This window comes from Electrophorus electricus, chromosome 1, assembly GCF_013358815.1.
Source record: "Electrophorus electricus isolate fEleEle1 chromosome 1, fEleEle1.pri, whole genome shotgun sequence".
NCBI classification, from domain to species: Eukaryota; Metazoa; Chordata; class Actinopteri; order Gymnotiformes; family Gymnotidae; genus Electrophorus; species Electrophorus electricus.
Genome location: NC_049535.1, coordinates 6,217,098 through 6,240,478, shown reverse-complemented (window position 1 = coordinate 6,240,478; position 23,381 = coordinate 6,217,098). Strand labels below are relative to the sequence as shown.

Here is a 23,381-nt window from a genome sequence, read left to right as displayed (position 1 = left end):
TGTGTACATAAAACCGGCGCAGTTTTGCCCTAGGAAGACTCTGGAAGGCTGAGTGCTGGTGTACGAGTTAACTCTCAGGTCAGCGTGTCTTGTCCCTCGATCGTGGTGCTTTTCACAGGCTCTTGCTCCGCCACGGTAGCGAACACACTGCGGTTTGTAGTCCCAAGCGCTCGTTATACAGACACGGCGCGTTATGAAATTAACTCATATAACACACGCATTTCTTTGCTTGCTGTCAGAAGCACATCACTCTGTTAACCTCCCGCGTCCTGAACTACATCGGCAAGTACCTTTTTTAATTCGCTGCTTGCGACTTGTAGCACCTGATTACCAAGGAAACTAAGCAATGTCTTTCGAACAGGAAGCAGTGTGTGAAAAACATTTTTATACGAGGGCAACAAATAACATTTTAAAATTCAAATGACCTGGTATGAGGATGCAGGGTCTCACAAGGTTACTAGAGACTACATGGGTCGAAATTTCCATAAATGAAAATAAAGGTCTTCGTGACTCACTCAGATGACTTTTGATGTTTGGCTAAATTACGTGGTCTCATAATAAGCGTGCAGGAGTCCTTTTCAGTCATCAAGGCAACTTTGTAAATGTGATCATTAGGTGAAATTCCTTTTCAAAAGCTCCCCTGCTGTTGAGCAACCAGAGGGACTAAACAATACACGCAGTTGTGTGCAGTTCTGCGTCAACCTCAAGATGAGGACCCCAGCTTGGGCTAGATTTATGCATGACCAAATCAGATGATGGGTACCTAATCCTGTCAGAAAAGCACCCGAAGTCTGTCACTCCAGCAAAAGTAGGTGCCCCTTTCAGTCATGGGGAAATGCACCGATGCGAATCAGGACTTTGGCTTGGAGAGGCAGCCGTCTTCTGGTCCCGAGCCAGTGTCCATGGCTACTACACCCCCGACCTCCCGGGCACAAAGACAATGCCCATTCACCAGGCCCCATCCAGCTGGATGTGAGAAGCAACGCACTGGTGACTCGACTGGAAGAGCACAGTTCACTTAGGAGGGGAAAAGGGGTGCCGGTTCTGGGCTAGAGTGAAGTGCACCTTGGGAGCATACAGGGCCACGTGGGACGAGTCGTGTGGTTCTCCCGGTACCTGCTGCCTCTCCGTCTGCCAGGTTTATGCTGAAGACAGGGTTCAGAGAAAGGCCGTCAGAAAACGGAGCAGCGTTGAGGTAAGAGAAAGACAAATCAAGCGTCGCTTTGCTTTGTTAAGGAACGGAGAGTTACCCAAGCCCGTATTGCTTAAAACCATGCAACTTTCAGAGGTAGCACATTAAAGCGTCCTGAAGTGTGCTGTCATTACACACAGTAGTTCTCACATTGGAAGTGTCTGTTCGAATGGCTAGACGAGAGCGAAGTTTTTAAGGCGAGCCGCTACCTTCACAAAGAGCGACGCGTACACACACATTTACATATCCATGCATCCTTTATTCCATTATACAGCAATACAACATTCACCGTGTTGCTCAGAAGCAACAGCCAACATAAAGAGTAATCTGTCTCATGGCACATTTAAGGCTTTGAGATTTAATCCAAGGGAAAACAAATTTACACTAGCACTGTTTGTACCAACCTAGTTTAGTCTTTTTCTGCATTATACTTGCATACAGTGATTCCAGCGTCAAAGTCATTAAAAAGGCTAAATACCATTTACATCCTGTTTTACATTTCTATAGAGGACCACAGGTGTGTACAGTACGATTATCTTACAAACCAGCATTAGAAGAGGTGTAAAGATAATAATAAAGTACTGGAAAAAACACTGTAAAAACATCCGTATCAAAAGCAGTGGCGGGGTTCCAAGGTAGGCTTGTGTTCAGTCATTCCTTAAAAAGGGTCTCGCAAAAAGACCGCCGAGGTTGAAGGAGGGTCCGTGGCCCCACTTAGGGGCCTTCAGTTATGGCATGAAAAACAAGACGACATCCCACTACTCACACAAAACCGCCACTGCGTCACCTTACAGCAATACACAGATTCGTCGAATTTACGGCCCAAAAACCACCCTCACCACAAAAAAAGAAAACGAAAAAGAAAAAAAAAAGTCAAAAGTTAGAGGCTTCATTTCGCTGACAAATCAACAACATGGTAATTGCAACTACTCCAATTAAACAACAGAGTTCCTTCGTTACTGTGAGCTATTTAGAAGTCAAAACATTTCGGCTTATGGTGTAATGCTACCCCTTAGAATACATTAACATTTGCAAAGCCATTTTCATATAACAAAAGAAAAGCAACACCCTCCAAACAATTTTAGTGTTCACTCACTTTCTCCATCTTATCAGATGTTGGTGTCCTTTGGGTTGAGATGATCCTGTCTGCAATGGAGTCAAGGCTGAGGAACAGGGTGAAATGGCCCCACACGGCCAGCGGTTCATTTCGTACCTTGCTGTCGTCTTGCCAAAAGTTCGGTTTCACAGTGATTTGTTCCTCATTCAGAGAGCAGCAGCTAGCCTTTAACCCCCCCAGAAATCATTAAGATTTTTTTTTTAGCAGCTAGCATTAACCCCCAACAAACCTCGCTCGCGATCATCACCTGCGAGCAGAGCTGAGGCGGATCCGAGGGGCTAAGGCTTACTATAACGTTGGAGCTAAAACAAAAATGGACAGAACAAAAGTTTCACATTTCTTTTTAAAAACACTCTTCTTAAGGAACTGGCATTTGTGTTGTAGTGTCTGTACAGAAATGATGCCCGGGCTACAGTAGTAACACGAAGCACCACGCACCAGGACCAGTCAGACCGCGACCCAGAAACCTTGCCTGCACTGGACACAACCCTTTTCTCCCTCTGGCGGTATGGCGGGTCTTTCCAGTCCGGAACCTCTGCTGATCGCTTCTCCGGACACACAAGGACGCTCAAATGCACGCGGACTGGCCTTGTGAAAACTCAGTTCTCGAGAAGCTCGAGAATGAAATGGAATGGTCAGAAAAAACAAAAACAAAACAAAAGCAACTAGCAGAGCCTAACAGTAAAAACAGTGCTCACCTGAAAATATGTGCACAGTAAAGGTGCATCTGTTTAACAACCCCTGATGGGTTTAAAATAAACAAAAATAATAAAAACCAGCCAAAGAAATAAAACACGCACAAAAAAAAACAAAAAAACGTAAGAATTACGGTGCAAAAACTCGAAATATTCTTCATCAAGTAGAAAAGAAGTTGTTCAAACAAATAAGTAAAACGCTTTTCCACCTGTGAAACGGGGAAAGCGCCTTCGACCTCCCCACAGAGTTGAAGAGAAGCCCTGGCCAGATATTCCATTATGTTTTATTAGTAGTATTTTTTTAATTTTTTAATTTTTTTTTGGTCAGCAAGTGCAAATGCTCGATGGCAATCCTCAGCTTGGGGTGCAGAGGAGCTCATCGCTGCGTGAGCCTCGGCGCCGGGGGCCCCGCCCGGCCCCTGCGGGCCTTCAGGAGGTGGCCAGCTCGAAGGAGATGAACTGCTTCAGTCTCTCAAGGTACTGGGCGTAGAGCTCGATGTCGTTGTGCCCGGCTCCCTCCACCCACAGGGGCTCAACGGCGCGTGGGCATCGCTCGTAGATGGCCAGGCCGTGGGAGAAGTCGATGACCTCGTCCTCCGTGCCGTGTATGACGAGGACTGGGGAGGCCACCTTTGAGACCTTATCGATGCTGAAACGGAAGGAGAAATGTGGGAGCCACGTTGGGCCAACTCATCGCCAGGTTTAACGCATTAACATTTCACTGCTTCAATTAAAATCAATTAAAAGGCCAAATCGTGGCCTTTGTGTGCCCATGATCTCGGCCGGTTAAACAAGCTAGCTCATTAAACCAACCGACCGTGTGAATAAGGGTTGTCACAATCCACAGGACAGAATCCTTCAGCGTGCCCGGCCTCTCGGTGTTCTACGAGAACCGTGTGCCAAGACTGTGTAATATGTTTTTCACACTGCCTATTAATAATGCATTACTAAATATAGACACCCAAACGAGCACTTAGCATTCTTAAAGCACAGTGTGTGACTACATAAAGAAATAAGGTAAACACGAGTGAGTGAGGCAGGGATCACATTCAACACGGACAGACAACTGGATTTAAAAGCGTAGATACATAGCACGGTCACCGAGGAGGACTGTGAGGTTGTGAGGAAGATTAGTCCTTACTCAGAATGACTTTCTTCCTTCATTTCACCCAGTTCTATTGTTTGGAGCTGATGGTAAATAAGGGATTGGCTAGGCCTTTTAAAGCCACACCCACCATCATGGTTTGGTTTATAATATATAGTGCTCTGTCTTTGACTCCAATTTCGAAATGTGCTATTCAGATGTGTGTCATTTTAAAGAGTCAGACAAAAAAAAACAACAAAAAAAAAAAACACGCGCAGTCTGGAGGGGCTCCCCGAGATACCCAGATGTGCCGTATTTTAGTGCGGGTCTGACAAGCTTGGCCACGACAGTGTGCTGGAGGATAATGGTGCTTCAGTTTGCAAGCAGGAGCGAATCCTGAGTGAAGGCCCATGTTTCTTTCCATAGCCACTCTGGCCAGGCGGCCTAAAAGTCTTCCAGGGTTCCCCTCTCTCTCTGGTTTTCCACTTTCATATGGCTGACTGTCCATTCATGGCACTTGACCGCGCGCGCGCGCACGCCTCTGAGCTTTGCATTTGGCCGCGCTTCAGAACGCTGCTTGGCATCCAGGATGCGGCTCTCCGGAGCAGCGCATCTGACCTTGAATCCAGCCGCATCCTGCATGCGGCAGCGCGCTGGGACGGTCACGGCACACCTCTCAGGCTGACGAGCAAACAGTGGATGCCGATTGGATGAATACACACCCCAAATGCCGACAACACACACAGCACTCAGCAGAGATGGGCTTTTCTCAGAAAACTTCTCTCGGAGCTTCTCAGAAAAAACAACGCATGTTTTTTTGGGGGGCAGGGAGGGAATTACAGGAATTCTACTTTTGACATAGATGTAAAATTTTTACGATATCTAGAATTTATACATCTACAGTATCTGTTAACATATGTGCAGCTGCATTGCCGTGCTGTTTTGTTCGGCATGTGTGTGCGCGTTACTGCAACTGCAAGGGGTTCAAAACGTTCAGTGACCTTAAAACCTACTGTTGTGTAAAAAGGGAACCATCCAACCAACATGACAGCACGTCTGTGCTGTTTGTGAAGTTGTAAATGGTAGCTGTTTCTCAACAGTGCATCAGCGAGGCCGTGTCTTGGGCACAGGGGATGGGGCGGATCGGCGATCTTTTGCCGAAATTCAGGTCCAAAAAAGTGTTTTTCAATTGGAATCTAAACCAACACATATCATTGGCCTCCGGGCTGATCAAAACACTGAGGTGTCCTGGCGCACTGAAGATTTTCCCTAGTGTGGAAACCTTGGCCGTCGACATCACTGGATAGGTGTGGACACACACACACGGACACACACACACACACACACACACGGACACTTCAGTTCATACTGAGGCTACTATAATGAAGCTGCCATGAGGAGAGACCAGCACAGACAAGTGGGTGGCAGAGCAGTCTTCCCTCGCTGCTGTACATCCATCAAAACAGTGAGAACAACAGGAGGGGGTATGTGTGCAGAAGCCTTTGATTACAACAGAGTAGGCCTACAGCAGTCATTAACGCTCACTTCCATACAGAGAGAGAGAGAATAAAGAAGAGAGAGGAGGGGTGTGTGTGTGGACCCCACCAGCTGGTTCTGTTGACTCGGTTCACAGACGGAGCGCTAAATAACCTGCCGTGTGACACAAGCACAGACCACTAAAGTTTTAGGAGCGATAGAATTTGAACTAATCGTGAATGGTGCAGCCTTGTGTATTCGAAACCTGACAGACGGTCCAAATACTTGCTCAAACGTGTTTAACGCGTCAGAGCCGTCGGCGAACGCACTGAAACGCGCTTCAAAGTGGCAAACAGGGAGAGAAAGCAGGGACCTCACCTTCATCGGTGAAGCATCACCCGAGTCTGGTACGTCAGACGCCAGCGGAGCGTGAGGGGGTCCGGGTATGTCAGACATTAGCGTGCTCTCACTGCACAGGCTTCAAACACGGTGCTCGTCAAAACCATCACAAAGTACAGGTGTCGTATTTTGCCCCTCCCTTCAGCCATCCCTGCCCCAATGCCCCAGACCCGGCCAATCAAAACTTAAGCAACTAAATATATTCTAGAGCAGCTCTGCAATATAATGAAACCTTCAATCTGTTTGAAGGGTCAAGAAAATCCAAACAAGAATGGCAGTGGTCAGGCCCCAGTTAGCCAAGGTCCCTACAGCAGTGCTGTAGAAACGTGGGCTATTTTTCCATGTTTCAGGAGGACGTTTACATCTTAAGGAAGGAGTAAACAAATGAAGGAATGTTCCTGAGTTGGGAGTCGGGGAGCCCTGAATGGCGCATGCAGCCGCTAGAGGCGGAGTCCTGGGCGGAGCCTGCGTGCTCACCCCGTGCAAAGCCGTGGATCGGGTCGGCTATTTATCAGGAAGACCAGAGGATTCCTGACAGCAGTTGACTTCGAAAAACAACCACTGGAAAACCTATCAGCGCGGACAGACTCCCATGGAAGACAACAGCCTTCAGACAGTTGTTTTTTACTCTAAGGGACACGGTGGCTCCACTCAGGGATGGAAATACCTGGTCCAGTTACCTTTCTGCATTTGCCTAGCACCCACATTTCTCCCATTACTCTTGCGTGGCTGCTTTACAGGGCTCTGCTTGGCCCTGCTCTGCCCCATACATCAGGCCAGGATGACTGAGGAAAGGAACAAAAAAGGCCCCTGGAAAGCTCCCGTCCATGGGCAGCGGCGTGGAGCAGGGGCTGGAATCCCAGCCACAACACCGGGGGCTCGTGCCTTCTCCTCCCACCATCCCGCGGTTCGCGTCTGGGCTCGTCCACAGTTCCGGGGTCCATTTCTTGCTTTTTCTTACTGCAGGATCGGTAGGGGTTAAGGGCCTCATGAGCCACAGCCACGGGCAGCCGCCTGCACGCTGAAATTTTCTCATCCACTCCCCACGTTTTCATCCTCTCGCTCTCCCTCTCCCTCTCTCTCTCTCTCTCTCTCCCACCCTTTCTCTACTGTAGTCTCACAACCCAAAGGCACGAGTGAAGCTGTTATTTGACGTCCACGCGGAGACGAACGAACCTGCACAAAAGATTTTCTCTGCCGGTGCACGGCCTAAAAATCCTAATAATGATCGGACTATTTGCGCGATCAGAAGGAATATCCTTCATAGACACCTGAATTAAAGCACAGTAATCTAATCTGGCTTCATCCGAAAGGAACTGGTCACAGATCACGGGAGGAGACGCAGTCCTGTAATATCCTGCAGAAGAGAAAAAAAGGGATCCATTAACAACCATTGTTACGAGTGTTGAAAGCAACTTCTCTGCCAATCGGATTTCGATCATGCATTCCAAGCATGCTCGCTGGATTCGCCCCTGAGCAAATCCAACACGGCAGGTGGCAAACAGTCTGAGGAAGAAACGAATTTTCGGGTACAAAGTCTGGACGACTCGAACGTAGCAGTTGAAAAGACGAATGTGATGTTCAACAAGGTTTTAAAGCGGACATTTCGCTGAAGATGACATTTTAAGAACTATTAACAACAAAAGTGGGCCTGGTTGTGTGTGTGTGTGTGTGTGTGTGTGTGTGTGTGTGTGTGTGTGTGCGCGCACGCGCGTGTATAAAACATGCCGACAGGTTTGACAAAAGCTTTTGGTTACTATGGTAACATTTCGTTGTTATGGTAACTGACACTAAATGAAGCTCCTCCAATACACAAAGTTTTAATCTGACAACATCATACATGTCAACGGATCCTTCCTACACACACACACACACACACACACACACACACACACACACACACACACACCCCCAACGTAAATGAATCCTCCCCACACAGCACAACAGTTTAAATACATGAAAACTGATTAAAATCTCCATGCAAACTAATGTAATGAAGCATTCGAAAAACAACAGGCCACAATAATAACTCTCTCACACACACACACACACCTCATACACGTGGTTGACCAATTATTCGCGTGTTCGTTTACCTGTGCCAATTAAACAGCCTTTTGAAATAATCAGTGTCATCCGACTTAATTTTTGATTACCTGGGTACAATTCTATAAATAAACTATTAAAAATAAATATATGCAAACCGTGCAGACAGTAAGTGTTATGTTCATTTAAGTTCAGCAATTGAGCCTCATTTGTTATTACTATTAAATTATATTATAAGAAGCAAAAAACAGCATGATATTGGCATTATACTTGAGCCATTGGCACTGACCATGGAAAAACCCATAGTGGTTGACCAATTAGCCCACCCCCTCCCCCCGCCCAAACCACACACCCCCCCCCCAACCCGACACCCAAACACTTAATTCAGGAGCATCAGGAGAAACCAAGCATTACATCCCCGCTTGCACCTGGTACCCTGTTAAAGCCAGAGCAAAGTCAGCGTGACGTGATGTCCATGTTACCCTTCCAGATTTTGGCGACAGTTCTATTTTCAGACTGCGTGACGTTAGACCGAAGCCGGTGCCGGTGCCGGAGCAGAGGAAGGGGTGCGAGGTGGGAAGAAGCCACGTCCCAAACTACCCCTTTACGCGCGCTTCTCCCAGTGCAGAAGGGCACTGTAATAACTTGCTGACGGACGTGGGCGGGGGGGGTCGGAAGATGACGAAATCTCGGTGGTCTTCAACTGGTAGACTGTAGTGGCCACCTGCAAGGGAAGCTGACACAATCGTGTGCCAAAATGCTCAGCCCCGTTAACAAAGGATGCATTTAAGAGTGTAGGAGTGAGGTGCTACACGAGGACGAGAACTGGGAGTGGGGTTTGTCCCCCGTTTTGGGTTTTTTTCCCCCCCCACCGCACTGTCATCAAAGGTTTCTGCTGTCGTGTTTGCGCTGATCCACGCAGCAAGCCATCAGAGCAGCTCTAACAAGTGTGTGCTGCAGGGTGTAGGTTTGGCCTCGACGTCGTCAACACGAAAAGAACAAGAACAGGTAACGCATTCCCCCGAGTCAACAGTAGCAGCACAAAATCGCCCTGCAGCGCACCATTACAGTTAGTCTGCCAGCTAGATAGACTACATGTTAATGTCATCTGAGTAAACTACAGTACAGTGTTACTTTGATGACGTCGAGACTGTTGCAGTTCCTGGTCTTTATTCCCAGCACAGCTGACTGCGAGTCTTTTGTATCATCGAACAACCAGTGTTAGGTGTTTAATTAGATACCAGTACCGTAACGCTATGACCACAGGAGGCAGTCAGCTCTGCCCTCTGACTAAACACCGAGAACAAACGGACACAAACGCGTCTCCTCCCTTTGTAGAGCTGACGGAAATGACAGCGTATTTGGCTTGGAGGCAAACGCGAGAAACGGTGGATGACGTGTCCCCGCCGTTTCTACCCTAAATGACTGCGCCGGCACCCACCTGGGGAAGGCGTCGAAGCAGTAGGTCTTGCGCGTGTCCGGGAACGCCACACGCAGGCCGGACATGAGGGGCGAGTGCAGGATGACAGCAGCGCACTCGTAGCGGGTTGCCAGGTCCACTGTGGGCACCGTGCCAATGCTCTGACCATAAAGGATGATGTTCTCCGGGGTCACGCCGTACCTGGAGGGGGCAGAGGTGAGGGTGGGGGGGGGGTGTCAAGTGACATCCAGGCTGTCAGCACACAACGGCAAGTGTCATTATCCGCCGTATGGACTGGGATTGCTGAGCAGATTCCCACAAAACGTGCGCGCATTTCGTCAGAGGATTACATATAATGGTGCCAAAATGCATCTTTTCACTCATAGCGCAGGGGTTTCACTAGTGTCACTTTATGCTTTAAGCACAGCGGATCTAAAGGGAACGTTCAAGAAGTAGAAAACCAAAGAGCACAGTCCATAACTCAGTTCCTCTCTGTGTGTGTATGTGTAAGAGAGAAAGTGTGGAGTCTGTTTGTTTAGTTGCTGTGTTCTTCTGCATCCCTGTCTCTAACTGTTGGCAGACAGCATGGGCGATACCTGAGCAGAGAGCGCACGCGGGCGCACACACACACACACACACACACAGTCTGTGTTCGGGTCACAGACAGGCTGGAATTAAGCTGGCTACGTGACCTACACACTGGCTCTGCACTACCGAGGGATAGCCCTATACAAGATGAAGCAAAGTAGAGAACAACTTGCGCGCGCACACACACACACACACACACACACACACACACAAAGAATGTGCTGAACCCAACACCAGCAATATCTCATCAGGTATCTGAAACCTGAAGGTCTTTCAAGCCCCCAAGACAGCACACACGCCCGCCCGCCCACGCACGCACACCCCCCCACCCACCCTGGCATGCACACAGAGGTGATGAAGGATGAAACTGCCCAGACAGATGAACCTGCATGTAACTGATCCAACAGAGAAGTCACAGTGTTCAGACACTCTTTACAGCTGACCAAAATCCCACAAGTCCCCGCGTTACCGGCGGCGACACACCCCGGAGGCCAAACAGTTGCGCAGCGGTTTGCTTGTCTCTAATCGCTCCTAAGGGAAGCATGAGAACAGACAGAGACAGTATAAACATGATCTGAGCCCTCCACCTGCGCGACGTCTAGACGTCCAGGATCGCGTACACGTACATGGATGGAGATAAAGATCGCAGATGAATTTCGGAAAAGGACGTTCTGTCGGGCGAGGCCAAGTGGGCGGCGCTTGGCATCAGGGCCCGTTTTTTGTTTTTTGTTTTTTTTTGGGGGGGGGTGGTTTTCCCCCCGCCAGAGTGGAAAGCTACCCAAACGCGAGCGAGACCGCTCCGGGTTTTCCCGGACAGTCTCGGCACGGGCAGCTGCTGTGTGGCAAGCCAAGGGGACGAACTGCGCGGCAGGGAGGGAGGCACCTGACACACGCAGGGGCCTGTGAGCGGGCAGGCGGTGAAGGCCGCACACGGCAGGCTGTGTTTCCTGAAGACACCCTTTTGCCAAAGCAAACATTTGCCGGTGGTTTGGGGCCAGAACTCGCAGTACAGCCCGGCTGCTCCCCTTTTTCTTCCATCCTGCTCTCTTGGTCCCACTATTTCTCCCTCTCTGAGCACGCCACTGGATAATGGACAGACACCCCCCCCCCGCCCCGCCCCACACTTTTCAGGCTGCCCTTAAGTCCATAAGGAAGGATTGTAACTCATTTATAGTACAAAATGGAGGGCTCGCTCACAGCTGCACAAGCTGGAGGTTCGATACGCTTATCTAGAATGCGTCACACGTCCAAGGTTACGGTGCACCTACGTTTTTAACGAGGCGCAAGCCGGCAGAATTTGCTGCGCTTCTCGTGACATTTCGCACAGGGAGGCCCGTGGCATTTCAGACGTGCGCCCTAGACACTGGGTGAACCAAGCCAAGCCCTCCGCAACCAGAGAGAACGAGGCACCCAGCAGGCCTGGGCGCAGACCGTCCGATGTACCGTACGGGCTAGCAATGACACGCAGACACGGGCCACTGCAACAGCCTGTAAACAGGATGGAGCCCCTTCAGTTTGATCGACTGATCCATCAAAGACAGGCAATTCTGAGATAAGTCAAGGCAAACGAGCAACCGTGTCCTTGGAAGTCCGACCAAAGGCGGAGGCGTGGAGTTGGGGTGTCTGGGTGTTTGCGGTTGCCTTGTTGTTTTATCATGTGCAAATGAGTCTGGCTCGCTGCTGGCCTGAGCAGTGCTCTTGGACTAACGGGCTTGGGTAGTATTTTAACCAGATCTGCATAAATTGCAAAACAAAGTCATAAAGCAGGGTGTGGGGTGACGCCTTTATCGGTCTGCACATGACCCAGGTTCCAAGCACACATGTCGGGCAGCTGCTTAAACAACAACTCCCCGCACACGTGCAACCTTTTGAACTAACCGTTATTATATCGCAAAAAACAAAACTCACGGCGGGATGTAGGAGCGTAACTGACGCGAGGCCTGTGTGTTGTCTGCTGGCGAGGCCGGCGTGTTTCAACGAATCCACCGGTGAATTCTGACCGTACACGAAAAACAAGTCACGCTTTCACGGGTAGCCTCTTCAGCAGGGCGGAGGCCGTGACCTCGAGCACACTGCTGACAGACTGATTAAAAAGGAGAAGAGAAGGGAGGAGCGGTCCTGCATGACCTCCAGCCATTCACACCACGCGACAGTTCATCATAACCTCCTTTGGGATGCCTTGCAGAAACGGCTCTACCGACTGCGTCGCGTGGTTTACGGCTCCGTTTCCCAGCCATGCTTCCCGAGCGCACGCGCGACTGAGGAGAAACCCGCTGCACGGGTTTCTTAAACCACTACTGCCCACGCACTCCTCACCCCAGTAACTCTCTGGCAACGACGAGCAGGATCTGCAAAAAATGATCACTTCATAACATCTCGCGCAGCACTGCGCTGACGACCCCGAACCAACTGTACTTTTGAAACCCTCTGACACCAAATTCTAGATTAGAAAAACCCCCAAAACAACCACCAACAACAAAACCATCAAAGAGACATTTTATAGCATAAAAATGGGTAAAAGCCATGTTTGGGTAACGCAGTCATCAAGTCCTGGGACGCATTAGAGCCTCCATTTCACAGCAGTAATTACTTGAAGTTAAAAGGAGGCTGTAAAATCCAACAAGCCAGTTTCACAGTAACCACGGTAACCATGGGGGCCTGCGCACGATGAGCAGCAGACGCTGAGGAAGAAAAGAGACTGTGCGGAAACAGGGTCCGCATGTTATGGACTCGCCTACGTTTAACCAGCAATAAACAGGTGACCTTGGGTCCTTAGCCCCATAATCGCCTCCCACACCCCACAAATGGAGCTATCGAGGTACGGCACCGGTGTGCGCGCTGATGAGTTCGGCTGTTAATTTGCCTAGCCCAGTGGCGGGGGATTAGGACAATAATGTACACTGCACTTCCTTTCGTTCACACAGTCATTCCCCCCAACATAAATGAAACCCTTGGCGACATGGTTCAGTGTTCCTGCTGACCGCTCAAAAGGGCTTTTTAATTACACCATTATGAGTGATAATATCTCAGAGTTCGACTTTCTTGTAACGTATTTTTTTGGCTCCACGTCAGTCACGCCGGTGTAGGGTAAAGGCTTCATGGCATCAGGCATAAAGGCCTTCGCAATTGGGGGGATTAAATTTTATTAATTTTTCACCCTGCATCCAGCAGAACATTCAGAAAGCCCTTCTTAAGATAAAAACGGAAATAATACGCACATTAATTATAATACATAATGCATACATACATACTTATTTTTTACATTTTTTAAAATTTATTACACACACCCACAGCCATACACAAAAGGTGGCATTGATTCTCTTTATACACAGCGACTTGAGATACAGTACGCTGCTGTACGTCCCTTGTAACGGCACACCAGTGGGAGGAGTTTCTAAACGAGAGGAAAGACGTTAATACTGCATCTGGAATGAGACAGGGCTGAAGATGACACAGACAAACCATGTGGCAGAGACGGGGGGGGGTGTTACAGGCCAATCCATGTGGCAGAGATGGGAGGGGGTGTTACAGGCCAATCCATGTGGCAGAGATTGGGGGGGGGGGTGTTACAGGCCAATCCATGTGGCAGAGATGGTGGGGGGTGGCGTTACAGGCCAATCCATGTGGCAGAGTTGGTGGGGGGGGGGGCGTTACAGGCCAATCCATGTGGCAGAGATGGTGGGGGGGGCATGTTACAGGCCAAATCACATGGCAGAGCTACAGCTCAGGGGTCAACATTTCCATGTACCTGGAAATGTAATTTCATTTCAATGTCGGTCACTAAAAATGCAAAACCTATGACATATGTGGCCCCTTATATTGGAGATTTCCTTCACTTCTTTTTACAAATCACCAAACTAACAATCTCAAATATGCACAAGATGAAACAAATACCCTTTTCTGTGCGAGACCCATTGTTTTATTGGACTCGGAATTACATAAATTCAAGACTGTGTCAGAGTTCACCAACTATAACATTGTAACTAACATACTGTAACTTCTCCAAGTTCGAGCATTTCCGTATGGTCAGTGGGTGCACTGACCATAAGAACTAATCTGACAGCGATGAGGACCGGGGACAGAATTGAGGGTGGGCGTGTGGCTAAAGAATGGTTTCTGTCGAGCGTGTCGGCAGTTCCCAGACAAGGCCATTCTTTACCGAGAGAAACTAGTTCATGAAAATATTCAGAAACAGTCGCTTTCAACACAACCGCAACAACCCCCCCCCAGTTAAAGGGAGCCAGTTAATCAAAGCCTTGTGAATATGGAGGTGGGTCATATAGCATAGCACGGTTGAGTCATTACAGACTAAACCGTGGAGTGTGTCCGTGGTGTTGCAAACAAAACCGTGGCGCGCATCCGTGGTGTTACCCGCCGTTCTGGAGATGCTCCAACACCAGACGTCTAGCAATCGCAATCTGGCCTTTGTCAAACTCACCCAGTTCCTGATACTGGCCCATTTTCCCCACCTGGAATCTTCTTTTAGATACGTGTGTGTGTGTTGTGACTGTGGGAAAAAGGGGGTTTTGTTTCCTTCGCATCCTTTGTGGGTGCAGCCAGAGGCCACGTCTGAGTCAGTACCTGAGCCTGAACAACTGTGTCACTGCTGCCCACGGGAGTCGGTCCCATTTGTATACGACTCGTTTTGTAAGCTTCTATTTTTGAAACCTTGCCAGAAAAGAGCAGGTCGGGTGCCGCCGTGGAGGGTGGGGTGGGGCCCGAGTACATCAGACAGTTACGCCAGACACCACTGCAGCGCGTCGGCCGAGCTGGTGAATGGGGGTGGGGGGAGCAGGAGGCACGGGCGAAGGCAGACCCAGTCTTAAGGAGAGCCAACCCAGTGCCCACATCCCCGCCTCCCCCTCGCTCCCGCCACCTGCCTTACACAAACGCTGCGAGCGCTCTAATCATCGCAAAGAAACGGCACCTGCCCCACCCACGGGCGGAGGTTTGGCACGATGCCGGACACGGTCAGAACGAGGAGTAAATAAACAGGGAGGAAAGAATCAAAAGGAAGAGCGAAGCAGGGAGACTGGTCAGAGAGGAGAGTGTGTGTAGGTGTGACGTACGGAAAGAGGGATGGGGAGGGAGGGAGAGACATCCAAACGGTTTTCCGCTTGCTTTGATGGCTGGCCTGCAAATGTGCTTACGAGCACTTAGGAATTGGGCTGCGTGTCACTGGAGCAGACGGCTACGTCCGGTGATGTTTTCTTCCACCCCCGTCAGACCAAGCAGGCAAATAAAAGTGCAGCGTTCTGCGTGGTTCTGCCGTCTCACGGGATCACTGGCGCGCCATCGTCTGAGCTGCGTGGTGATCAGCGCATCAGAGCGGTCAAAGCCCGGCACGCACCAGGCCCCTCTGCCTTCCCGTAGCCCGCCTGCCTCTGAGAACTCCACGCTTCGGAGGCTCCCACACCCCCGCGCACGTGCGGGGTGCCGGCTTAAGCCCGCGTGACGCCGCAGGGCGCAAACGCTTGGTGGATTAACGCTGGCTCTCCACCGAGGCCCGCGCGAAGGTGAGCGAGGCAGGCCGGGGTGTGGCGGGGCCAACCCGCAGGGACGGGCAAGCCGGCCCGGACACGAAACGTTTTGAGGACTGCAGAGGACGATAAACATGGAGAAATCCCGTAGCAATGGACACGGAACCTCTCACAGAGGAGGAGGTCGAGCAGCAGGCACATTTGGGGAAGGAGCAGGGAAAAAACAAACAACCAAAAAACAAAAAAACAATTGCGATCATGTGCCAACTCAGTAAACAACTGCTTAAAATGACAGTCAATTTTAATCTTCCTCTCCTGCAAGTCAAATCAATTTTCAAGATACTTATCTCTTCTGGTTTCAAAGGGAGCAGAATTATGCTAATTTCTACATCACATTAACGAAGCCCAATTTCTGATTTTGGTCATTTTTGACGCACAACTGTTTATTGAATGTCTAGGAACTGAACAACAACTCAACAGCCCAAAAAGGAATAGAAAATTTAAAAAGTACAAGACATTCTTGGAGCTGCTAAGAGAACCACGCTGCTTATAAAACAAAGCAAAGAGATTACTAACCAGGCACAGTCACAATGGAAATATGAGAGCAGCCATCACAACATCTCTCCCCAACATGCCTTCGGAAAAGATAGCTGTGGCTACACTAAAGTTAAAGACTAATTAAAACAGAGGAAGCCTTCATCTCAGGAGCGCTGAACCAATTAATTTCAGCATAAGAATCTATTTATGCCATTTGGCAATTAAAACCATTAAAAAGCAGATGCAAATGCAAATTTTGTCATGAAAGTTCAGGAAGCCCGTGTCACGATGTAAACGGAACCGGGGGAGGAGTGCACATTTCCCAAGCACATAGCAACATCAGGAGTACGGGAACCCGAGGGCCAGCGTGGCTCCTCGAACACACAAAACCCAGCAATAAAGCCTCGCTCCAGCGCTGACCAGGTGCCACACGTTCCTAAGCGCTCGTCCCAGCGTAGACGTGAAGGGGCCACGCTCGCGTGGAGCCGTGGTGCGGCGTTCCAGGTGCGGTTCCGACCCTCTGTGAGCATGCGGGTCATGGCCAGGATGAGAAGAACTGTGAGCGGGCCGGGGGGCTTCAGGAGAGCCTGCGGCAGACTGCAGTGCAGTTACAGGCCAAGTGCTGCCCACTTCCCATTGCAAGGGCTACACACACACACGGGAGAGAGAGAGAGAGAGAGAGAGAGAGAGAGAGAGAGAGAGAGAAGAGAGAGAGAGAGAGGCCCTCCACTGGGGGCCATCGAGAAGCTTCCGAAGCCAGAGGTGGCATGCGCATGGAGGGCTGGCGGCCCTCGCTACAAGACGCTTATGGAAAAACGCCCGAATCTAGAGGCAAATGGGATCCTCCCGCTTAGTGTGTGTGTGTGTGTGCAAAAGGCATCTGCAAATAAACGCAGAAAGCACCAGCCAAGCAGAAGGCGGCACAAACGCCCCGAAACGCTCTGGTGGTGCTCGTACTTCAGGCAAACAAACAGGATTCCGGCACCTCGTGCGAACCTGGCACAATTTTACATGTGAAATGATTCTGAGAAGGTGTGAGGCGCTGATAGGGAAATGCTTAAGGAAACAAAATTACCATGAGACTCAACTTTGAGCAAATTCGCCGCTTGACGGGATAATTAATTAAAATGAGATTCAAAGGTTCTGAGTCTTTCTTAGGCAACGATACTTGTGTTCTTAAGTTCTACTTTTCAAATCATGAATATTGGGCATTAAACTCAATGCTGCACTTTTGGAAGAAACTACAGCGAATGGGGAGCAACATCAATGGCCGTGACACACCAAAGCCTACAAGAAGACGGTCAACTGATATTAAACTTTCCAATCTGGCGCACTGCAACAAAGCTGAACAGATGTAGTGCAACACTTATTAAGAAGGGGTTATTAATTATGGGGTGTCATTTCATAGCCAGTATCCAAAGACAGGAGCAGAGGAAACAGATGCTCCATAACAAGCCTCAGATTACAGAGACCAGAGCACACACAGCTTTACTCAGAGGCCGGAGAAAGACTCATCTTTACTCAGAGAGACACAGCTTTACCTGATGATGTTTGCGCGTTTATAACCTCTGTTATTGCAGATAAGGAAGTGTGTTATTACATTTCATTTCATTTACGGCATTTAGCTGACGCTTTTATCCAAAGTGACTTACAGTTCTGACTGAGTACAACTTGAGCAATTGAGGGTTAAGGTTCTTGCTCAGGGGCCCAACAGTGGAAAACCGGCAGTGGCGCTCACCAAGTTAGTTGTACAGGCAGACACAGGCATGAGTCAATTGGCATGCATAGTGGATTATGTAAAATGATTATTAAAAAACAGAATATTAACAATTATATTTTAAATAATATGTTTAGACTGCTCTGGTCATGCAGGTCAATGTCTACAAAGCAGGTGAGGAGGGGAATTTCCGAGAGAGACATCCGTGTTGATTACCGTGGTGATTCACTGGTAGACTATGTGACGTACGTTGAAATTTCTGCTGCAGACTGTCAGGCACAAATTAACCATTAACAGTTCAAGCACAGGAACAGCATTCCTTATCTGTGGCTGAATTTTACATGCAATTGGCAGACAGAAGTCTCACTTAAGGATGTGAGCCTCCACACATCTCCTTCAGAACCGAGACAATACATGGCCAACGTGCCAGAAATATTTTGGGATTGGGAGAGTAGGAGGCAAAGAAAATGAGTGGAGGAAGGAAAACACAGACTACTGAGACACATGGAAAACTACTAAAGTCTCACTACTACAAAAGCACATGTGAAGGCAACAAATGTCTATATTTGTCATTTACCATAATCAGGATTTTCAGGTGTATCGAAACTGAAACCCCAGAGTCCAAGTTAGTGAGGTTACGTAACCAGAAAGGTGGAGGCATATTTTATGAATGTACTATTATGTTGTTAAAACACAGCCATTGAAATGTCAAACAAAAAAGAAAGTCCAAAGCGAAGCTGCCATCAAATCAGTTCATTACAGTTTAGAACCCCCCAGTCCAAAGCATATAAAAGATGGAAAACTATTGAACACAAACTTGCCAACAGGAATTCGATTTTCATATAATCGAATATTACATAACTGAATATGCTCATAGGCCGCGACACTGTCCTCAATATCCTACCCAGCATGCCAGGACACGAGATGAATCAGCACGATGCTGTGTGGACACACACTCACTCTCACTCTCTCTCACACACACACACACACACACACACACACACACACACACACACACACCACCGGCAACACCTGCACAGCAAATGTTTATCTCGCCCTGAAACATAAGCCGTGAACTCATGATGGCTCGGGGTGGCGTTTGTTTTTTTTTATCTACCCGTTATCCTCGCGTGCAAACGGTAGCTAGATTATACTGCATACCGCCTTTCGCGACGGATACGTGGCGTAAAGGGGCAACGGTGCATGCAGGCACACTCACTTGGTCCTGAGCACCTGCCACGCCGCTTCTATATCCGCGTACAGGTTCTTCTCGGACGGCTTCCCGGTGCTGACTCCGTAGCCGGAGTAGTCGTAGGAGAAGACGTTGCAGTTGATCCTGGAGCCCAGGCCGATGTAGAAGCTGCACATCTGGCCCAGGTCCACCGCGTTGCCGTGGGAAAACAGCAGCGTGTAGCGGCTGCTCGGGGCGCAGCGGACGAACATGCAGCCGAGGCGGTTCCCCCGGCCGGTGCGGGTGGTGAACACCTCCACGGCGTCCAGCTCGCGCTGGGAGTACTGCCAGTCGGCCCGCTCGCTCAGGTGCAGCGCGCACGCGCCACTGGCGTCGGCGCGCACCGAATACGTCGGCTCCGGTGGCAGGAACGCGAGCTTGGCCGCGATGCGGCTCGGGCAGGGCGGGCAACAGAACAGCCAGCACAGCTCGCCGAGAGAGAAACCGTTCATCCTCGGGCCTGGCTCGGGCATCGAGGCGTGGCACGCTCGACCGACGCTTACTCGCGACGCGCGGCTGTACGGTGGGAGCGGGTGTGTCCTGGGAGGCTCGGCGCGCGCTAGCTGAGGACGAACGGAGCCGCCGGCCGCATTAACGCGCAAACGGAAAGCAGCGAGCTGGCAAGTGAGCAGACGAGCTAGCTGTTAGGACTACTACCCTTCTGCGGTATGGTGCCTCGGTGAACCAAACTGCTCCGCAAGAGCAACCTCATAACATTTGAACACCTTCCTGTGGGCAAATGCGCAGTCCCTAAAAGCCCCAAAATTCGAAATGTCAAAAGACATATACAGAAATTCTTACGGCAAACGCAAGGATGAGCTAGCTAGCCAAATACAATGTAAGCGGCCATTTCTCCTGCTACACGAACGCCAAATATAGGACTTCCGGCGAAAGCGGATATCCTATCCTGGTGAAAGAGAACGACGTCACGGTTTCTTAACCTAGGCAAGATTGTTTGGAATTAAACGTTTGCCTTGGAAGTATCACTTAATTAAAAAATGGCCTAATTATAATTCGTTTAAATAAGAATCGTCTAATTTAGAATCCAAAGTAGTTTATTAAAAATAGGTTGTATTCTGTGAAACATGGCCTAAGCAAAGACAGGGTTGCAATTCAGTTCTTCTTGTCTACACCTGGCATATGTTCATCTTAAAATAAAACGGTTTTTTATATATCACAAGAACGTGTCGAATGGATTGCCTTTAGGGTTGTTTTTAAACTCGTTTAGCTCTAGTCTGGTAACCTATGAACATCTGTTTCACTCTTATCACAGAGATGATAAGGCGCATAGATGCTTGCATTAACGGAAGGCTTTGGAGTCACCCCAGTGAGTGATTTATTGTAGCCTTAGTATCCCCATCACTTGCAAGTTGGGTCCAAAGAAATCCCAAAAGGCAGGAACTGCATTTTTCAGATACCAGTAGGCACTGCTGCATATATTGCGGAGAGAATGTAGTGTTGCTGTTGCACTGAGGGATTTGCCCAGAAGACAGTTTGGATGATTGGGAAATGGACCGGGTGCGGATTACCCTGGCGCACCTGCTGAACGTTTTTGTACAGATAAAATGCACACGTTTCATTCACTGCACATAACTCATAAGAGGCCAAACCAGGTGTTAAAAAGAAGGGTTCTGCTTCCCCTCTAGCAGCACTGGGCTACTGTCTCACAAACATACACATATTTCATGGTTGTTGTAGCCGTTGGGCATTTGAAATGATTTTCTGAAAGGAGCACAGGTGCTGTATATCTCATAGGTGCTATATGAGAACATTTTCTCATTTTGCTTTATAAGATCACATATTGCTAGCTTTCTCGCTAGTCATGTGATGTGGCCCAACTTAGTTAACCCCTAGATTCACCCTGCCAGTGGTACTCAACACTTTTTATGCATGTCCGCTACTGTATACAGTTAAGTCATTTGAATTCTTTTTTTATATACTTTAGTCGGTCAAATGTTTTTCACTGGAAACTAGGAAACAGCATTTCAGCCCTATTTTCGTCTAAAATGAGTCACCATGCCGAGATGCACACAACAGTAAGTGGATTACACAGCTGTGACTTTTATAGACTATTTATAGCTAATGCATAATGTATAGGGTATAGATAAAATATTTACTTTGCATCACATACTGCATCAAACATTTCAATTAACAGCAGTATATCATCACATATTGTTGGTTTCTATTTTGATTTCACATATGAAAGAACCTCTAGATATAAGAGGATTGTTTCTACATCCCTATATATCCTATTGAAATACACACTACAGCAATGATGAGGCATATTCTTCTTCATTTATCAAAAGCTTAAGTTAATGCTAGACATCTTTTTATCATACCCTATATGCCAAGGTCAGAAAATTACTCATGAATAACATTCCAATTTCTCAGCATGGAGACACCAAGAGGTGTCTAATCATTGTAAACTTGTGGACTCCATAATTGTGAAACCACAGTACAGCAGCTTTCTTCTACAGCTTTGAAACCAGACGTCTGCTGTGAGACATTCCACAGGCAGAGTTAGTATAGGACCAACCTTTGTTCTTTCTTTCCGTGAGGTTACGTAAGCAGGCAATGAGTGTGGAATCCAGCCTTAAGGTCGACGGTCTGGATGAGGAAGAGGAGAGAACCAATAAAAAAGGAGCCTGTATCCAGAATCCTGGACCTTCCATTCTGTTGACCAGGATCAAATACAAAGGAAAGCTGTAGGTCTCGGAAAAAAGCAACACTCTGTGTCTTGTATTTCTGTTTATTTTGCTCTCTACAGGTGAACATAGCCAGTGTTATAGCTGTGCTACTGTGTTACTTGATATGTGGTGAGGCGGCGGTGTACCGTATATGAACTCAGCCAAGAAAATGTTATAGCCAGCAAAGTCAACATGAACAGTCAAATTAAGTACAATTTCAGAAGTATCTTTTTTGAAAGAACTCATAGAGGAATATGTTTGTGCTATTTCAGCACTTTTCATTGACCGTTTTGTGACACACACAAATGCACTGCACATCTTTGCTGTGAATAAATCGGATTTGATGTCTCAATGTCTAGAGCTTTTTTTTAATCTCTGAGGTGCACAGGTCAAAAATATTTGATATGAACTAACAACACAAGGAGTTGTTCTAACATTTTGCCAAATATTAAGTATTATTAATATTAACATATATTAAATATTAATATATATTAAATATTTCATTATTTGGAAAATGTTTTACCATATTCAAAAATATCTAACCATTAGAACTAATAGAGCTTTGCTTACTTATTGAAAACCCTTAATTAAGGCCTGTTTAGCACTGGGTTGAAGAGTCTAACTGTATTGAATAAGGTACTAAAAATCTCTCTCCTGCACCAGCATCACATTCCTCCACTAGTTTTCAGACATCGCTGACGGAAGGATCACAATCCCAGCCTTTGTTCGACGTGATTTTAATAGGGGAGATGATGTAGCAGTACTCAGGGGCAGATAGCCATGGTAAGACAACTAACAGCACTCCCCCTGCATCACCAAACCCCCTTTCTTCTGTGACTCGTCTCCTGTGTACATCCTCACCTCCTGCTCGAGCGGTTGCACAGTTTCCCAGCACAGTCTGCACCGCTGACCTGGTCCTCCAGCCACAGTGCATCCCGCTCTCCCTTCGCTGGAGATCGCAGACCCGCCCAAGATCCCCTTAATCCCTTTCTATTTTCCTGATGGCATTAGCATAACAAGGTAGAGGCAGGGCTCTCCAGATGGTGCTATAAAAATGGCCTTACGTTAATAAGGAGCAATCGCCCGGGAGCTTAGTGCTAACGACGCAGGAATGTTCAGGAATTCCCGCCGAACAATGTCAGAGGGAGTGGGAATGACAAAAGGCTTCATGATGGTTTGCATCCTTGCAGGAGGGGGCCATCTGGATCTATTAGGCAACGTGGTCTGTACCCACCTGATTGACTCACTGCTTCTGGGAACATAACTAGTATCTAACACTTTGTCACAGGGAGTGTGGCTGAGTGTCCTCTCTGAGATGATTTGATACAAACAATGTTTATGCAAGTGGTGGTCAGCAACTGGAATGCCATTGTGCTTTTGGGGTGATTGGGCAGAGAAACTTGTGAGAGATGGCTGTGTTGGGCAGCAGCACACACTCCACGAAGCCAGCCCTAGTGCAGGACTTCAGCTGTGATTAAACATTTGCACGTGTGGACGTCTCCCTCGGAGCATGGGTGGGGAAAAAATACCCAGGTTTTGAATAATGCCCTGCTTTTCTGATGCAGCGAAACATGACGCAACCCACAGCTAGGATCGGACGTCTTGTCACCTTCTCCGCGAGGCTCGCTCACATCTCCTTTCAAAATGTGCGAAGCTTGCCACTGCACCTAATCAAACTACTGATTGCATTACCCAGAAGCAGCTTGGCAGTTGGA

At 48.4% G+C, this 23,381-nt stretch overlaps 1 protein-coding gene across 3 annotated transcripts; it reads right to left on the bottom strand.

Moving 5' to 3' along the window:
- Positions 1–1,430: 1,430 nt before the first annotated feature.
- Positions 1,431–20,134, bottom strand: abhd17c (abhydrolase domain containing 17C, depalmitoylase). Of its 3 annotated transcripts, XR_004775864.1 has the most exons (4): positions 18,968–20,134; positions 9,448–9,627; positions 5,943–7,320; positions 3,568–3,653 (listed from the first exon to the last, which is right to left on the bottom strand). XR_004775864.1 is itself a non-coding variant. In XM_035525027.1 (3 exons), exons 1-3 carry the CDS (start codon positions 19,450–19,452, stop codon positions 3,434–3,436), a joined length of 885 nt encoding a protein of 294 aa, XP_035380920.1. In that variant the 5' UTR covers positions 19,453–20,134; the 3' UTR covers positions 1,431–3,433. The 3 variants fall into 3 exon arrangements, 2 of the variants coding, with proteins under 2 accessions (XP_035380920.1, XP_035380921.1); XM_035525027.1 differs by lacking the exon at positions 5,943–7,320 and having other exon boundaries at positions 1,431–3,653; XM_035525028.1 differs by having other exon boundaries at positions 3,561–7,320.
- Between the last annotated feature and the right edge of the window lie 3,247 nt (positions 20,135–23,381).

Excerpts from the sequence above, each read along its gene's own strand:
- abhd17c (XM_035525027.1), bottom strand. The coding sequence starts at position 19,452 with ATGCCCGAGCCAGGCCCGAGGATGAACGGTTTCTCTCTCGGCGAGCTG. Across the intron at positions 9,628-18,967 it reads TGGCAGGTGCTCAGGACCAA|GTACGGCGTGACCCCGGAGA; the intron begins GTGAGTGTGCCT and ends TGCCCCCTCCAG. Across the intron at positions 3,654-9,447 it reads TGCTTCGACGCCTTCCCCAG|CATCGATAAGGTCTCAAAGG; the intron begins GTGGGTGCCGGC and ends CTTCCGTTTCAG.